At 51.9% G+C, this 15,566-nt stretch overlaps 1 protein-coding gene across 1 annotated transcript; it reads left to right on the top strand.

The window, feature by feature from the left end:
* The first annotated feature begins 3,603 nt into the window (after positions 1 to 3,603).
* On the top strand, positions 3,604 to 13,711 carry PSMD3 (proteasome 26S subunit, non-ATPase 3). Its single transcript, XM_075911237.1, has 12 exons — positions 3,604 to 3,886; positions 5,731 to 5,921; positions 6,391 to 6,528; positions 7,084 to 7,220; positions 7,439 to 7,629; positions 8,922 to 9,025; positions 9,611 to 9,725; positions 11,038 to 11,157; positions 11,401 to 11,504; positions 11,972 to 12,127; positions 12,912 to 12,962; positions 13,357 to 13,711. The coding sequence occupies exons 1-12, from the start codon at positions 3,712 to 3,714 to the stop codon at positions 13,432 to 13,434; spliced, it is 1,560 nt and encodes a 519-aa protein (XP_075767352.1). The 5' UTR covers positions 3,604 to 3,711; the 3' UTR covers positions 13,435 to 13,711.
* Positions 13,712 to 15,566: the final 1,855 nt, after the last annotated feature.

Genomic DNA, 15,566 nt, shown 5'->3' with positions numbered 1-15,566 from the left:
TGTTATTAGTAACCAGTACATTTTGCATCCCAAATTCATCATAAGGCAATAAACAAAACAAACTGACCTTTTAAACAACGCACAACAAATATAAGCTGTGCTTTTGTTTCTACTACTATTTGAAAACCTTTGAGTTACTTTTACATTACAGAACTGGAAGGAACCTTGAGAGGTCAACTCTGGTGCCCTGCACTCATGGCAAGACCAAGCACAATCTAAACCAGGGCTACTCAACTTTGGAAGCCCTGGGGGCCACAGTGATACAGCACATACCAAGGGCCGCAACTTAAGCATGGTTACATATATATGCAAATATATACAAATATCTTTTTACACTGACAGGCATGAATACAAAGATTAAGGCAAGACTACAAAACACGCAGGCCCCATTTAAGTCCGTTCTGCTGATATTAATAAAATGCAATATTTACTCAATTTCCACTCATATGACAGCACTTTTAATGAGCAATGACAGTCCAGGAATTTAACTACTAAAACGCTATATCTATACTATACTATATCAAAAGAAGACCATTATAAGAAGACTCGACGTTGTGGAGCGTGTTCCCAGTGGAGGCCATGTTCAAAGGATCCCATCCATGGGCCACATGTTAAGCCCCGCATAAACCCATCTCCAATTATGGGGATTCCACAACTTCCCTAAGCAATTTATTCCAGTCTTTAACCATCCTGACTGTTAGGAAGTTTTTCTTGATGTCTTACCTAAATCTCCCTTGCAATTTAAGCCCATTGCTTCTTGTCCTATCATCAGAGATTAAGGAGAATATTTTTTCTCCTTCCTCCCTGTAACAACCTTTTAGGTTCTTGAAAGCTGTAATCATGTGTCTTCTCAGTCTTCTCTTTTCCAGACTAAACAACTCCTCCTAGCTTGGTATCATCCACAAACTATGCCATTATCTAAATAATTGATGAACATGTTGAACAGAATCAGTCCCAAAACAGATTCCTGCAGAACCCCACATTATGCCTTTCCAGCACGACTGTGGACCATTGATATCTACTCTCTGGGAAAGGCTATCTAGCCAATTATGCATCCACCTTATAGCAGTTCCAGCTAGGTTGTATTTTCCTACCTTAATGAGGTCATGCAAAACTGTATCAAATGCCTTACTAAAGTCTAGATATACCACAACTACTGCTCCCCCCCATCCCCCGGACCTATTATCCAGTCAAAAAAAGCTATCAGCTTGGTTTGACGTGATTCTTTTTACAAATCCATGCTGTTACTTATCACCTTATTATTTTCTAGATGTTTGAAAATGGATTTCTTAATTATTTGATCCATTATTTTTCCTGGTACAAAAGTTAAGACCTCTGGTCTGTAATTCCTTGTGTTGTCCTTATTTCCCTTTTATAAATGGGCACTATATTTGCCTTTTTCCTGTCTTTTGATATCTCTCCTGTAGTCCATGACTTTTCAAAGATAATAACTAATGGCTCAGATCTCTTCTATCGGCTCCTTGAGCAGTCTATGATTAATTTCATCAGGCCATGGTGACTTGAAGACATCTAACTTGTCTAATTTCTAACTTGTTCTTTTCCTATTTTAGCTTCCGAATCTACCCCATTTTCACAATCATTCACTATGTTAGGTGTCCAACCTTCCTGGTGAAACCCCCAAAAAGGTCATTAAGAATCACTGCCGTTTCCATATTTTCTGTAATTGTTTTCCTTCATAATTTAGTAATGGCCCTACCCTGTATATATCCTCCTCCTCCATGTACTACACTTGCAGTGGTTAACTATCTTACACAACACTTACACTGGTACACTAATATTAGTTACAAAAAGTCACACTTCTAACCAACAGTGTTACACTGGCATAACTTTTCTAAAATAGACTGGACCATATTTAAAGAATTCTCTCAAATCATGACACATGGGCAGAAGCTGTGAGCATTTAACATTCTGATATTGATGCTTTTGACATAGGGGTGATTTCTACCCTGCATTCCCTCACTCCAGCACCCCTGTAGGCCAGGACAAATGGAGACTCTTGTGCAATGGGGATGCATGCCAATCTCTCTCCAGATGAGAAAAAGTATCCCAGCAATGGTCCCTGCAGAATCACCCACAAGTGCTTACTGTTTGGTACCCATGCTGCCTTAGGTGGAGGTAGTAGAAAGAATGACACTAGAGCAGGTGCTGCATCTTCAGAGGATGTGGTGAACACTAGGACTTTAACAGGGTTAAAAAAAAAAGAGCTAGATAGATTCATGGACGTTAATTCCATCAATGGTTATTAGCCAGCATGGGTGTGAATGGTGTCCCTAGCCTCTGTTTGTCTGGAAATGGGAGACAGGGGAGGGATCACAATTACCACCTGTTGTGTTCCCTCCCTCTGGGGCATCTGGCATTGGCCACTTTTAGCAGAAAGGATACCAGCTGGATGGACTGTTGGTCTGACCCAGTATGGCCATTCCTATGTTATCTTCCTGGGTCTTTATACAGTGCTCAGCACAACAGAGCTGTGGTCAGGCTTGGGCTCAATCTCCATAACAAACAGATGGTGAAAAGGGAGGGTCGCTGGTCCTCAAGAGCAGAGGAGCAGCAGTGGGGCTTAAGGCATTTTCCCTGAGGAAAGAGGAACCCTGGAGGGGAATCTCTCCAGGTGAAGTGGTCTACCCAGGGAATAGGGGGCTTTGCGGGGAAGGGAGTCTCTGAGGAAGCTTTGGGAGGAACAGGGGGCTCTGAGAGGAAGAGGCCTGAGGGGGAAGAGGTTATTGGGCAGGGGGCTGAGGAAGGGGGTCACCGGGACAAGGGGGTCAATGGAGGAAAGGGGGTCTTTCTAGGGGAAAGGGAAAGAGGGCTGGGGGGGTTCCCCAGGTGAAGAGGATCTCGGAGGAGAGGCAGTCACTAGGGGGAGGGGGACTTGGAAAGGGGGGTCGCTGGAGGGGGTGTCAGAGCGGGGACCCTGGTGGAAGAGGTCAGCAAGGGAAGGAGGGATCTGAGGGGTCTCTGAAGGGGGGCACCCTGGGCCTCTGAGGGGAGGGGGCTTACTAGGGGAGGAGGGGCTCTGAGGGGGGCTGCTGGGAAGAGGTCTCGAGGGGGGGGCTGGGCGAGTCACGGGAGGTTTCTAGGGGGGAGGGGCTGAGGGGGGTTGCTGGGAAGAGGTCTCGGGGGGGCTGGGCGAGTCACGGGGGGGTTTCTAGGGGGGAGGGGCTCTGAGGGGGGGTTGCTGGGAAGAGGTCTCGGGGGGCGGGGTTTTCTAGGGGGGAGGGGCTCTGAGGGGGTGTCTGGGCCGGGGGAAGGGGGCTCTCTGAGGGGAGGGGCTGTCTCTGAGGGGGCCCTGGGAAGAGGGGTCCCGGGGGGCGGGGCTAAGCTCTCAAGGAGCGGGCCCCAAGCCCGTGAACCCCGCCTCGAGCGAGCCCACACGAGGCCGCGCATGCGCCCCAGCTCTTCGCAGGGACACCCGAGCGGAGCCGGAAGTACCCGAGCGATGACGGAGGCGCGGCGCGAGCGGTGACGTCCCAGCGGCGGGAGGCGGTCCCCAATCCCGCTCGGCGCTCGGGGCCCCAAGCCTGCTGCTGACTCCGCCCCCCCGCCCCCGCTCGCGCTCTCTGGCCTCGGCTGGCCGGGCCTGGCCGCTCCCAGCAGCCCTCGCGCGGAGCGGGCCGCCTGCGCCCGGCGATTGTTGCACCGTCACCGCGAGCGGCGCGAGCTCTTTCCCCCCCCCGCCCCGCGCGCGCCATGAAGCAGGAGGGCGCGTCCCGCCGCCGCCCGGCCGCCGACAAGGCCAAGGCCCCGCCCGAGGAGCCGCCGCCCGGGGCCCCGGACGTGGAGATGCAGGAGGAGGCGGCGGACGGGGCCGGCGGCGCGGGGGAGAAACCGTCGCAGCGCGAGCTCGACGCCGTCACGCTGGAGGGTGAGCGGGGGGGCCCTGAGGGGGGGGAGGGGGCGAAGAGCAGAGGGGGGAGGGGGCGACCCTGTGGTGGGGGCGGGGGCGACCCTGTGGTGGGGGCGGGGGCGAAGAGCAGAGGGGGGAGGGGGCGGCCCTGTGGGGGGGGGAGGGAAGGAAGAGCAGAGGGGGGAGGGGGCGGTCCTGTGGGGGGGGGAGGGAAGGAAGAGCAGAGGGGGGAGGGGGCGGCCCTGTGGGGGGGGGAGGGAAGGAAGAGCAGAGGGGGGAGGGGGCGGCCCTGTGGGGGGGGAGGGAAGGAAGAGCAGAGGGGGGAGGGGGCGGCCCTGTGGGGGGGAAGGGAGCGAAGAGCAGAGGGGGGAGGGGGCGGCCCTGTGGGGGGGAAGGGAGCGAAGAGCAGAGGGGGGAGGGGGCGGCCCTGTGGGGGGGGAGGGGGCGAAGAGCAGGGGGGGGAGGGGGCGGCCCTGTGGGGGGGAAGGGAGCGAAGAGCAGAGGGGGGAGGGGGCAGCCCTGTGGGAGGGAGGGAGTGAAGAGCAGAGGGGGAGAAGAGCCGGGGGGGGGGGTACCCAGCAGGGGCTGCTTCACACTGGAGGCCAAAGCCAGCTCCCCTCTGTGTCCTAGGTGCCCCTCCCCACCCTCCTGTGACTGGCCCCGTTTCTCTCCCAAGTCCCAGCTTTTGCAGGGGGAGGGGTATTCGGGGTGGTGCTCGGCCTATGGGGTGATGGTTTGGTGAGCAAACAGCATGGGTATGGCCAAGGTCCCCGCTGTCGCACCCCTCACGCCTGGACCCCACTGCCAGGCCAGGAGGCGTCATTTCCACTATTTCACAGAGGCACGTGTTCTTCATTGGTACTAAGCAGCATCCTCGCCCATTGACTTCTACCGGAGGTTTGGGTGTTCAGCGCACCTGAAAATCAGACCCCAAGTGACTCACTTAAATTGACAGAGCCAGTGGCAGATCTGTCAGCTGCACCCAGCACTGTTCGGGTCCCCTCCACCCCAAGTTGCACATAAAGTGATGGCAGTATTTAGCTTCTCTCTCAGGTTGCTTGTATAATGTAGTGGGACACTTCATTGTGAAAGTGCCTACATAAGCATGCGATTGTTATAAGAATTGCTCTGTAATGAGGATGAAAGCAGTATCCAACTGGATGAGCCCAACATCTATATACTGTATGTTTGGTTTGTGTTCGCATGGTACCTAGTTCATTGGGGTCCTTGTCCATTATGGGGGCTTCTATGTGCTACTGTAATATAAATAGTAGTGCAGCTGGCACCAAGGACTGCAGAGGAAGATGCAAGAAACCTGTGGTAGACAGATATTGGATCACTTGCCCTTCTTCATAACCCCCATCATTCAGAGGGTGGTTTCTGTCCTGAGGGATTGAAGTTACCTCCTTAAATCCGGGGTGGGAAACCTTTTTAGGGTCGGGGGCCACTGACCCACTTAAAAATTAGTTGAGGGTCACACAAGTTAAAAGCAAAAAAAAAAAACCAAACCCGGGCCCTGTCCGAGAAGGAGAAAGACACTCCCCACATTCCCCTTGCACACCAGAGCCTAGACTAGTAGATTTTGTGTGCTCCAGCTTCGTGGGGCACAATGGGGGTGGCTGGAACGCCAGGTCTGGCTCCCAAATACTGGGGGAGAACCTTAGGGTATCTGGCCCCTAAGCCTTAGATTCTCTACCCCTGCCTTAAAATAGTCCGATAGGAACAGGTATCGTCTACAGACAGGAAATAGGGGGGGTATGCCAGTAGAATTATCAAGTATTAGGATTTTCCCTCTGAGCACCTCCTTTGTGCGGGCACTTGCCAGAAGCAGAGTGCCAGCAAATTTTCCTATGCTCATGTAGACATCAAAGAGCACGTGAAGCAGCTTGAGAAGGCCGTGTCTGGAAAGGAGCCTCGCTATGTCCTGCGTGCCCTAAGAGCTCTGCCTTCCACGTCCCGCCGACTCAACCCCAATGTGCTCCATAAAGCCATCAATGGCTTCTTCACTTCCAACAGCACCATGCGAGACTTCCTACTGAGCTTTCTGGAGGAGGTGAGTCTGTCCCAGGTGCAGAGGTGGTGGCTGAAGTAGGGGCAGTAATTGCTCTGGCAGATGCCTGGTGTTTTAGTAGCAGAACCTGCTGTTGTAAGTGGGGGGAAGCAGAGACACCACAGGTAGTGTTCAGACATTACAACTTGACCATTCAGAAGTGCCTGGGAAGTGATTTGGGGATGGTGACTAGGTTCAGTACCAGCTGGCTTGTAAATCGCAACGAGCATTTGCTGGCCCATGTTGGCATCCTCAGCAGAGAGACCAAAGACTGAGTGAGCCTTGGAGACTGAACTCTCCTTTTTCCCTAGCAGTAATCCCTCCAGGTCAAGATGAGGTACATCTGGGGGGCAGGCAGGGAACTGCTAAGGGCGTTGATGACAGGCCTGGTACATCCATGTTGAGTTTCTTCTGTGAATTACTAGAGGACTTGAGAGCTGTGGCTCCAGCACATCTTGGTTTCTCTCTACAGCCTATGGACACAGAAGCAGAGCTGCAGTTCCGCCCCCGGACAGGAAAGGCAGCCTCAGCCCCCCTTCTGCCAGAGGTGGAAACCTATCTCCAGCTGCTCCTGGTCATCTACCTGATGAACAGTAAACGATATCCAGAGGTAAAACCCCAGGGCTGTACTGCTTGCTGCATTGGGGAGATCCATCTCCCTACTGAACCCCATGTATTGGGCATGCACAGCCCACAAAACTGTAGTTTAAACTGTCAAATCTGGGTGCTCTCCCCCTTGCCTCCATGTTCCCATGACCTAAGCTACAGAAGCTAAAGCATCTTGAAAAGTACATATAGAGTGCAGATAGTGTGAGAGAGCTTCAGAAGAGAGACACTTCATGTCCCAGCCTAGGCTACAGGAGGCGGCTTTAGTAACTAGCCAGCAAAAAATTACCACTGCCTCCACTTAGTCACCTCACATTTTACTGCTCTTCTAGGAGAGCATCCCTGGATTTTTTTTTAACTGCATTCCAAAGGGATTGGCTGAGATGCAGCCCTTGGAAGCTACTACTGCTTTAGAGGCAGGGGATTTAGAGTAATAGGAGTTTCCACAGCCAGACTGCTTCTAATTTCCTCCCCTCCTGCCTTTCCTCATGAGAGAGCAAGCATAAGTTTGCTCTCTCACGCTCTCAGCTTGGTTGTTTTGATCTTTCTCCTTCTCCAGGCCCAGAAAGTATCCGACGACCTTATGCAGAAGATCAGTCCTCAGAATCGCCGAGCCCTGGATCTGGTGGTGGCCAAGTGTTATTACTACCACTCCCGTATTTACGAGTTCCTGAATAAACTTGACGTGGTCAGGAGGTATGACTGACTGCTGCTGTGTCCGATAGGTCAGTTGCGGTCCTGTGTGCTGCATTCTCCTGGAGCCCGCCTATGCAGAAAGGAAAGGGCCCTTTGGTGCCTGAGGGCACTGCAGTCCTTGGCTAGGATCGGAACCGTGCTGAGGACATTTGTCCTGTCCCATTTTGCAGCTTTCTCCCTCTCCTCCTGACACACTTTCCTTTCCACCCTTATTGAAGTTTCCTGCATGCCCGCCTGAGGACAGCAACCCTCCGCCATGATGCCGATGGCCAGGCCACTCTCCTGAACTTGCTGCTGAGGAACTATCTTCACTATAATCTCTACGACCAGGCAGAAAAGCTTGTCTCCAAATCAGTTTTCCCCGAGCAGGCCAATAACAACGAGTGGGCCAGGTACCTCTATTACACAGGTGAGAGGCAGCAGTGCCATCACAAGCCGCTTTAGAGTCGCGCTGTCTAGCGGCGAGAACCAGAGACTGGAATTAGGACTCCTGGGCTCTGTTGATGGAGCCAGGGAAGCAGTGTGCTCAAGTGATTAAAGCCAGGCTCAGGTTTCTGAGGGTTTTCTCCTGATTCTGTCACTGACCTTGTGACCTCAGGCAAATCTCATAATCTCCACCTCCATTTTGTCACCTGTAAAATATCACGATCCTCTGGCACATTCCACTGCCAAAGAATTCACTCCTTGCCACAGAATTTATTCCTGAGTTGGGGTTGGTCCTGTTTTGGGCAGGGGGCTGGACTCGATGACTACTAAGGTCTCTTCCAGCCCTCGGATTCTGTGAATCTGCACATCCTGCCTAATAAATGGGAAGAAAACTGGACAACATGCACCAAGCATAGCATATTATAGTCTAGTCTGCAGGCAGTCTGAAGCGGCAATTCACCCCACTCAGAGCTACCAAATTTCTCTCGGGGGGAGAGGTAACTACAGAAAGCTGAATGGTGGAAATGCCAACACTGTTCATTGCTAACAGGTACTTACCTGCATTCCACAGTCCCCCACAAACCCCCTTTGCAGTTGCCAGAATCTCCAGCTTTGCCCTGGACTGTTGCGATGCCGCTCAGCGTCACCAGTGTACAAATCTGAAAGTGAAAGTGGAGAACAGGGGCCACTGTACTGAGCTTGTTAATATCCACATGTAATTCACATTGAAATTGCTGTTCTAAAATTGACATGGAGCTGCCCCAGTTTCCAGACCAGGGACTGTGCCACAGACCACGTCCCTCTTGCCAGGGAGTGTGCTGGGCCTTCATGATGATTGGTGCACTAACAAGCACAGGTGGGTGCGGGGCTTTGAGGTCTGATGGGTGGGCAAAGAGGTATTAACTTTGCTGCCCTGGGCAAGGAAAGGGGTGAGGTGAAGACTGCTCACACCCTGCTGTCCTTGCTGAGGACGCCACCACCACAGAGTACATAAGCATGCGATCTCCAAACCTCAGCAGCTCCTCTAGTCATCTGAATGTGAGGCAACTGAACCTAGATTGGCTTGTTGCTGATATGCCCCCAAGTGCTGTCAGTCACTCAAGGTGCACCAAACTATAGCAGCCAAATGCCCTGGCATGGAGCAGCTGTTTTGAGTAGCGGTTTGTGCCAGGTAGGGTGAAGGTCCCAGTGCCTGGGTGGGCTCTTGTCAGTTAAACCAATGCGACTCTGTAATAGTTTGTCCCCCTGTAAATCTCCCTCTCCCTTCCCTTCCAGGTCGCATCAAAGCCATTCAGCTGGAATACTCTGAAGCACGCAGGACCATGACGAATGCCCTGAGGAAGGCACCACAACACACTGCTGTCGGCTTCAAACAGACAGTGAGTGCAGGCTTAATCCTCTGGGTGGACATGTGGCAGGCATTTTGTGCAGGCACCATGCATAATCGGGTCCAGGAAGAGGAGCAGAGAGAGGCAAGGCAGGTTCTGTGATCTCTCACCAGCTTCTTGGCCAGTCTATTCTAAAGACGAATTAGCTTCCTGAGAGTGTCGAAGGCAGTTCTAATTAGGGATGTGAAAGATCAACCTTAATGGGTGATGCTTACTGGTTCCTGTTAAGCATTAACTGGTGAGGGCTCGGAGCAGCTTCCCACCTGCCGCAGTCAGAGGCTGCTCTCGGAGTAGGCCGTGTCCATGGCGGTGCAAGAGCTGCTCCGGAGCAACCCCTGTTTGCAATTTGCCCGTGCCTGCCGCAAAGGGGCTGCTCCAGCCTGACCTTGGCTGGAGGTGGTGGGGGAGCGGGCACTTCAGCCCAGTGGGGCTGGAACCCCCACCCCCTTGCTGCCGCCTTTGCCCCCTTTAGTCGGTTAACCAGTTCAACATCTCGTTTAACTGCTTATCCAATTAAATATTTTACATCCCTAGTTCTAGCAGATTCAGTCTCTTGCGTCTGTCTGTCTTCCTAAGGTGCACAAGCTGCTCATCGTGGTGGAGTTACTGCTGGGCGAGATCCCAGACAGGCTCCAGTTCAGACAGCCTTCCCTCAAGAGGTCGCTCATGCCCTACTTCCTCCTGACGCAGGGTAAGGATGCGCTGTCGGTGCTCCCCAGAGGTTTGTGATCTGTTGTCGGATGACTTAGGAACCCCCTGACTTTCTGTTCTGAGCCCTAATGTTTGGTCTAGCTACAGTGTCTTAATTCTTTCATGAGAAATGAAGTTACTGACAACAGGTAAATTGTGCACCTTATTTATGCTGTCTCATACTGCAAGAATAAAGAGCTATTATATGAAACTGAAAGATGTAGTTATAAGGAAATGCTGACCGTTACCTGTGGAACTCGTGGTCACAAGATACCATTGAGGCCAAAAGCATACGGTTGATTTTAAAGAAAGATTGGTCAGTTCTGTGAACAATGAGAACAGTCAGTTTCATTACATAAGACAAAACCTTTATGTAACCATATTTTCACTAACGAATCATTTTCTTGGGTAGGTTTTATTATTTAGGCTAACAAAATAGTTGCAAAAAAAGATAAAAGTGCACTTAGTATGCGAGTGTTGCTATGCCAACTTCTATTCCAAAGCCATACATGCAACTTTTTCAGAATGGAAGGTAATGGTCAGTAACTTTATGACCTGTTAACTGGTCTGACCCAGGGTGGTCCTGGCTTCTAATGTCACAGGAGCCAGGGAAGTAAATTTTACTTTTTACAGTGACATTAACCATTGGAACAAATTACCAAGAGTTATGGCATCTTCTCTATCACCTGCAACTTTTAAATCAAGACTGGATTTTTTTTTAAAGATGTGCTCAAATTTAAAAAATTATTTGAGGTAACTCTGGGCTCAGTTATACAGGGGGTCAGACTGATCTATGAAATTGTTGGTCTTCTGAAGCCAACACATCACTGTAAATGGGCATAATATTCTGCTCTTTGAAGGAGCCAGGTGTTTTTAACATTTCATCAGTAAAGGGCTCTGTCTCCTGTTTTATTTCTGGCATGTATGGATCAAACCTCAAAATTCCAGTTACTTTACATGTCAGGCAGCAGCTTGAGTGGTTGGCGCACAGGACTCCTGGGTTCTGTTCTCCACTCCTGGCAATGACTAAAGTCCAGAATTGGGTGTCAGCACCAGTGTTCCCTCTAATTTTTCTATCCATGTGTAGAATAATTTTTGTTATGTGCACCAAAGAATAAGTAGATGTGCACCATCAGTGGACACACTTGCTAATCAGCTGGACAGCATTGGATCTCTCCTGGGTGGCTGCCCGCCCAAGCACTCCGCTTACAGGGAACATTGATCAGCACTTCTGTCTTGTGTTCTTACTTTGGGACCTCAGCTGATCTTTCCCCCTTTGTTTTTTCTCAATGGTTTCCTATGTGTTTTCACAGCTGTTCGGACGGGTAATTTAGCCAAGTTCAACCAGGTTCTGGATCAGTTTGCGGACAAATTTCAGGCCGACGGGACCTATACCCTCATCATCAGGCTGAGACACAATGTGATTAAGACAGGTAAAAAGCTGCTAATGGCCATGCTATTGAGGCCTGGGCCTGTTACGGTGTCCCTCAGGCAGTCCTAGTCTTAGCCTAGCTAGCCCCTGTGGCTTGCTCCTAACATCTAGTGCAGAAAAGAAGAGCAACACGCATTTGAGTGTCCTTGTACTTGGTTTAAAGGCCTCTTGCCCTCACGCCCACTTCCCACCTCACTCTGGCCCCAAGACACACACTGCAGCTCCTGTTCTCTCTCTCCTCCAGGTGTGCGCATGATCAGCTTGTCCTATTCTCGCATAGCTCTGGCTGACATTGCTCAGAAACTGCAGCTGGACAGCCCGGAGGATGCTGAGTTCATTGTTGCCAAGGTGGGTCATTGGGACGAAGCACAGGTTCACGGATCAGTGTAGGAAATCTAGCTCTTGACCCCTTCTCCATGCAGTGCTTAGGGACTGTCTGATTCCTGATGGGTTGATCCTGTATCGTTCGTCACTGTTACACCCTTTTGAAGGAGCAGAGGGCTGGTTTATCACCAGCCTCTTTTGATTGGGGTCCGGGCCGTCAGCAGCTCTGAGTTCCTTCATGCCCATGACCCAACTGGCCTTATCGCGCTACATCTGTCACTCCCTTGAGCAATCTTTAGCAAGGCTTGTTCCACCAAGAAAAAACGGAGCCGCTTCCACTGAGTGGAAGAGGCGTGTGGAGCTCAGAGCTTGAGGGAACCAAGCAATTGGGCTGTCCTGTGGGAGCTCACCGTAGCTTCGGGAACGCAGGCACTTGGCACACGCGAACCAAGTGGCTGGCCCCTGCCGTGACTGTTGCTGTTGGGCTGCAGGCCATCCGGGATGGGGTGATTGAAGCCAGCATTAACCACGAGAAGGGCTACGTCCAGTCCAAAGAGATGATTGACATCTACTCCACGCGGGAGCCCCAGCTGGCCTTCCATCAGAGGATCTCCTTCTGCCTCGACATCCACAACATGTCTGTCAAGGTAGCTATGCTCCGCCCGTTGTCTGGGTTCTGGGTCAGGTGTCCTGAGTTGTGGGAGTGAAGCAGAGTGACTTAGAAGGCCCAAAGCTCCCACTGCTGGTACCAGGCCCCTCTAGGGTGATGGGTTGGCTCTTCTCCTTCCTCTCCCTCGCACCCTCAGCTCCCCAGTCCAAAGTATGGTCCTTCTGCCCTCCTTGAGCTCACCACGTTCCCCTGTAATCTAAGCACGCCCCATTCTGTACTCTGCCTGCTAATGCAGCGCGCTGCAGTCGGGGTTGAGAGACGACTCCTGGGTTCTCTTCCATTCTGTGAATTGCCTCTGTAAAATGGATAATAGCAGGCTACTCCCCGTGACCACTGGGCGAGCTCGTTCATGCCAGAGTGCTGTGAAAGCCTCTGCTGGCCAGTCTCTCGGCACTAGCTGCAGCTGCTGGGAGCGAGAGCGGATTCCCCGGGTAGGCTCACGCAGCCTTAGCATGCATGGCCCTTGCGAGCACACCCTGAGCTCCACTGCGCTGGGAGGTGTGCGTGAAGGTTGCTCTCCTGCCTACATGTTGTGACCCAGCAGCCACCTACCTGGCTGTTTGGAACTTGCCCATCGCCCTGCAGCTGCTGAAGCAAGGAGCGTGAGCCCGGGCTGCAGTGTGTGCGTGGAAATGGCTGCTACGGCCTGAGAGGTCGCTGTGGGTTGCTTGTCTCTGTCCTGTGGTCATGGCCCAGATGGAACATGGCTGTGGTTCCATAGCTCCTTATGATCCCCTCTGGTGCGGTTTTTTTTTTTCCAGGCCATGAGGTTCCCACCTAAGTCTTACAACAAGGACTTGGAGTCTGCAGAGGTGAGGTCCTGCTTGAGTTCTGGGCTTCCTGCTGGGGAAGGGGGGGGGGTTGAGCGTCCCATTAGCAACCCACCCTGGGAGCAACGCTTGCTTCCCAACCAGTGCTATGGACCCCTGTCTAGTCTGTGCAAAGCGCCCCACCCCTGCCCTGGTGGGACCTTTTCTGTGGCGAGCTGGGAGTTCGGCCGAGGGCCCAGTCAGTCTTTGGTTTGGACAGGGCCTTCCCTTCGCTCATTTCACACAGACCCCTGAATGGCCATTGCCTCCCATGCTCTTATGGTCAGCGCTGACCTGGGGGGGGTCTCTGAGCAGCTCAGCTCCCATCAATCTGAGCCATCCCAGTCCCGCTGCTAGAGTCTACCTGTTAGGAACCTTCCCCACCTTTGTCTTCCAGGAGCGACGGGAGCGTGAGCAGCAGGACCTTGAGTTTGCGAAGGAAATGGCAGAAGATGATGATGACGGTTTCCCATGATCCTCTGGGGACTGCAGTCTATTTTTATTTCCCCACAGGGAATATCCTGTCTGATAGAAGCCATCCTCTGGGTGGCCACAATCCAGAATCTGCCTTTCTTTTATAAACTATCTGCATGTACGTATTGGGGGGAGGGGAAGAGGGGAGACACACCCAGGTTCTGTAGCGCCTTCTGCTTCTTGCAGAAGGAACCGCTCCCCTAGAACCATCACCCAGGAGATAAGTATATTACGGGAAACCCACCCTCCCAATTCCCAATAAAACAAACTTCTTTTAAGGTTGCTTGTGGTGGATGTCATTGCTGCACCCAGTGTGGGAAGCACACGAGGGGTTAATGAATTAAACATACTAAGCTCTCTCCCCAAACCTCTTACCCACTTCTGGGTGCATCCTTGTGTGTGTGACCTGCCGCTGGGTGGGTGGTGGTTCCTGCTACGCGGGATGTCAGAGTCACAGCTCTCACAATAATAATGGGTTACAACTTTGTTAAGCTTCAATTATGACTTTTAAAATAAAAGTTGGAAAAAAGCTGGCGTGTGTGTGGTTCTGCAGCTTCGTTTCGCAGCAGGGGCGAAACAGACGGGAAATCTCACAGCAGATGCAGTGACAGAAGGGGGTGAACTTTCACAAGGCCAGACTTTCCCTCAGAGAGCCAGCTAGTCCCTGGCACCGGCAGAAGTGGCAGCAGCTCCTTGCAGCGGTTGGACAGTGTTGGTGGAACAAACTTTATGGAAAATCCAAACTAGTCAGATCAAAGGCTCCTCCTCTCGGCTCCATCGAGTAACCCTCAGGCTTCTTCAGGGAGTTTGAGGCGGGAGTGGACCACAATGACCCTCTAATCTGATCTGCACAGCATAAAGTTCTCACATTTGGTGTTCTGCAGCACCGCCCCTTCTGCAATTCTCTCCCTCAGGCAGGGGTCGGCAACCTTTTCAAACCAGAGCATCAAACTACATCAAAGTCAGAGCGAGTGGTCAGCGAAGAGCTGTATGAGAATGCCCACTTGCAGGACTGAAAATATACAACTGACATATTAGCACCAATAAGACTTGCTCAGACTTTAATGGGACTGCTGCATCTTTTTGCATATTCCTTTCAAGTTAACATAACTGGTCAAATCCAGCTTCATTCAGGCTGTCTTCTGTCAATCTTATGGCAGGGGGTTGGGGTGTATGAGGGACTCAGGGTAAAGGGGGGGGGGGGGTTTCCAGAAAATTAACTGTGACAAAAGGAGGGAATGTCTTGCATAATGTCCCATGGGGGAGGTGGGGGGCTAGTCATACAGACTCACTTTGACCAAGGACTTGAACCCTGGACCCTCAGATGCAAAGTCTGATGCTCTAATGACTGAGCGAGCCATGTTGTGGGGGAAGAGACCCTGGGGGAGAAAAGGTGATTGCTGCACAGTACCCCATGCCTGAAGGGAAGCTGTAGGAAGGGAGCCTGGAAACAGGGCTGGAGCATGAACGGACACAGACGCAGGCGGGCGGCCTGGGCACGTGGCAAAGGAGAGATTTCTCGTCTGCATCAGGTTGAACGGGGAATGAAGTGGCCCTTCCTCCTCAAAGCTGAAACCTATTTAGGCTCTGGAGGCCAAACCAGAGTTTACTAGAAGAAATTCAGAGCAGTGGGAAAGAATTCACTAGGAAAGGAAAGGTTACATGGAAACCAACCTTCATTCTCTGGGGCTCGGGAAAGTGAAGAAATCCGTGAGCATCTTCCGCAGGGTTCATTTTCTTCTTTTTCACCTTTATCATAAAGACCCCCCCAGGCCGGAGGGAGGAAAACTCTCCCCTTAAAGAAGGGCATTTGCTTGCTTTTGCCTTGTCCTGCCGCTCGCAGCGCAGATTGGAGGGAGGGATCGGAGACCACGGCCTGTTCGAGGGGCCACATGTTAAAAAGCGGTTGAAAAACTTGAGCTGAGGCAGCAAAGAGCCAAATGTTTCATGGGCTGCAAGAAAAAGGCATCTGGTGAGCTCTTGAGAACCCTGCGAACTGACTCTGTGTATGCTACGTATACGCCTGGATGGGGTTTGGATGTAAAGTTATGAATCATGGCTCTGGACTTGTATTTTAAATGTTCGCCCCTGGGAGGCAGCAGCAGACAACAGCTGCTGAGCTAAGCAAACTGG

Source organism: Pelodiscus sinensis, chromosome 29, assembly GCF_049634645.1.
Source record: "Pelodiscus sinensis isolate JC-2024 chromosome 29, ASM4963464v1, whole genome shotgun sequence".
NCBI lineage: Eukaryota > Metazoa > Chordata > Testudines > Trionychidae > Pelodiscus > Pelodiscus sinensis.
The sequence above is the reverse complement of the archived record's forward strand: the minus strand, read 5'-3'. Positions and strand labels throughout refer to the sequence as shown.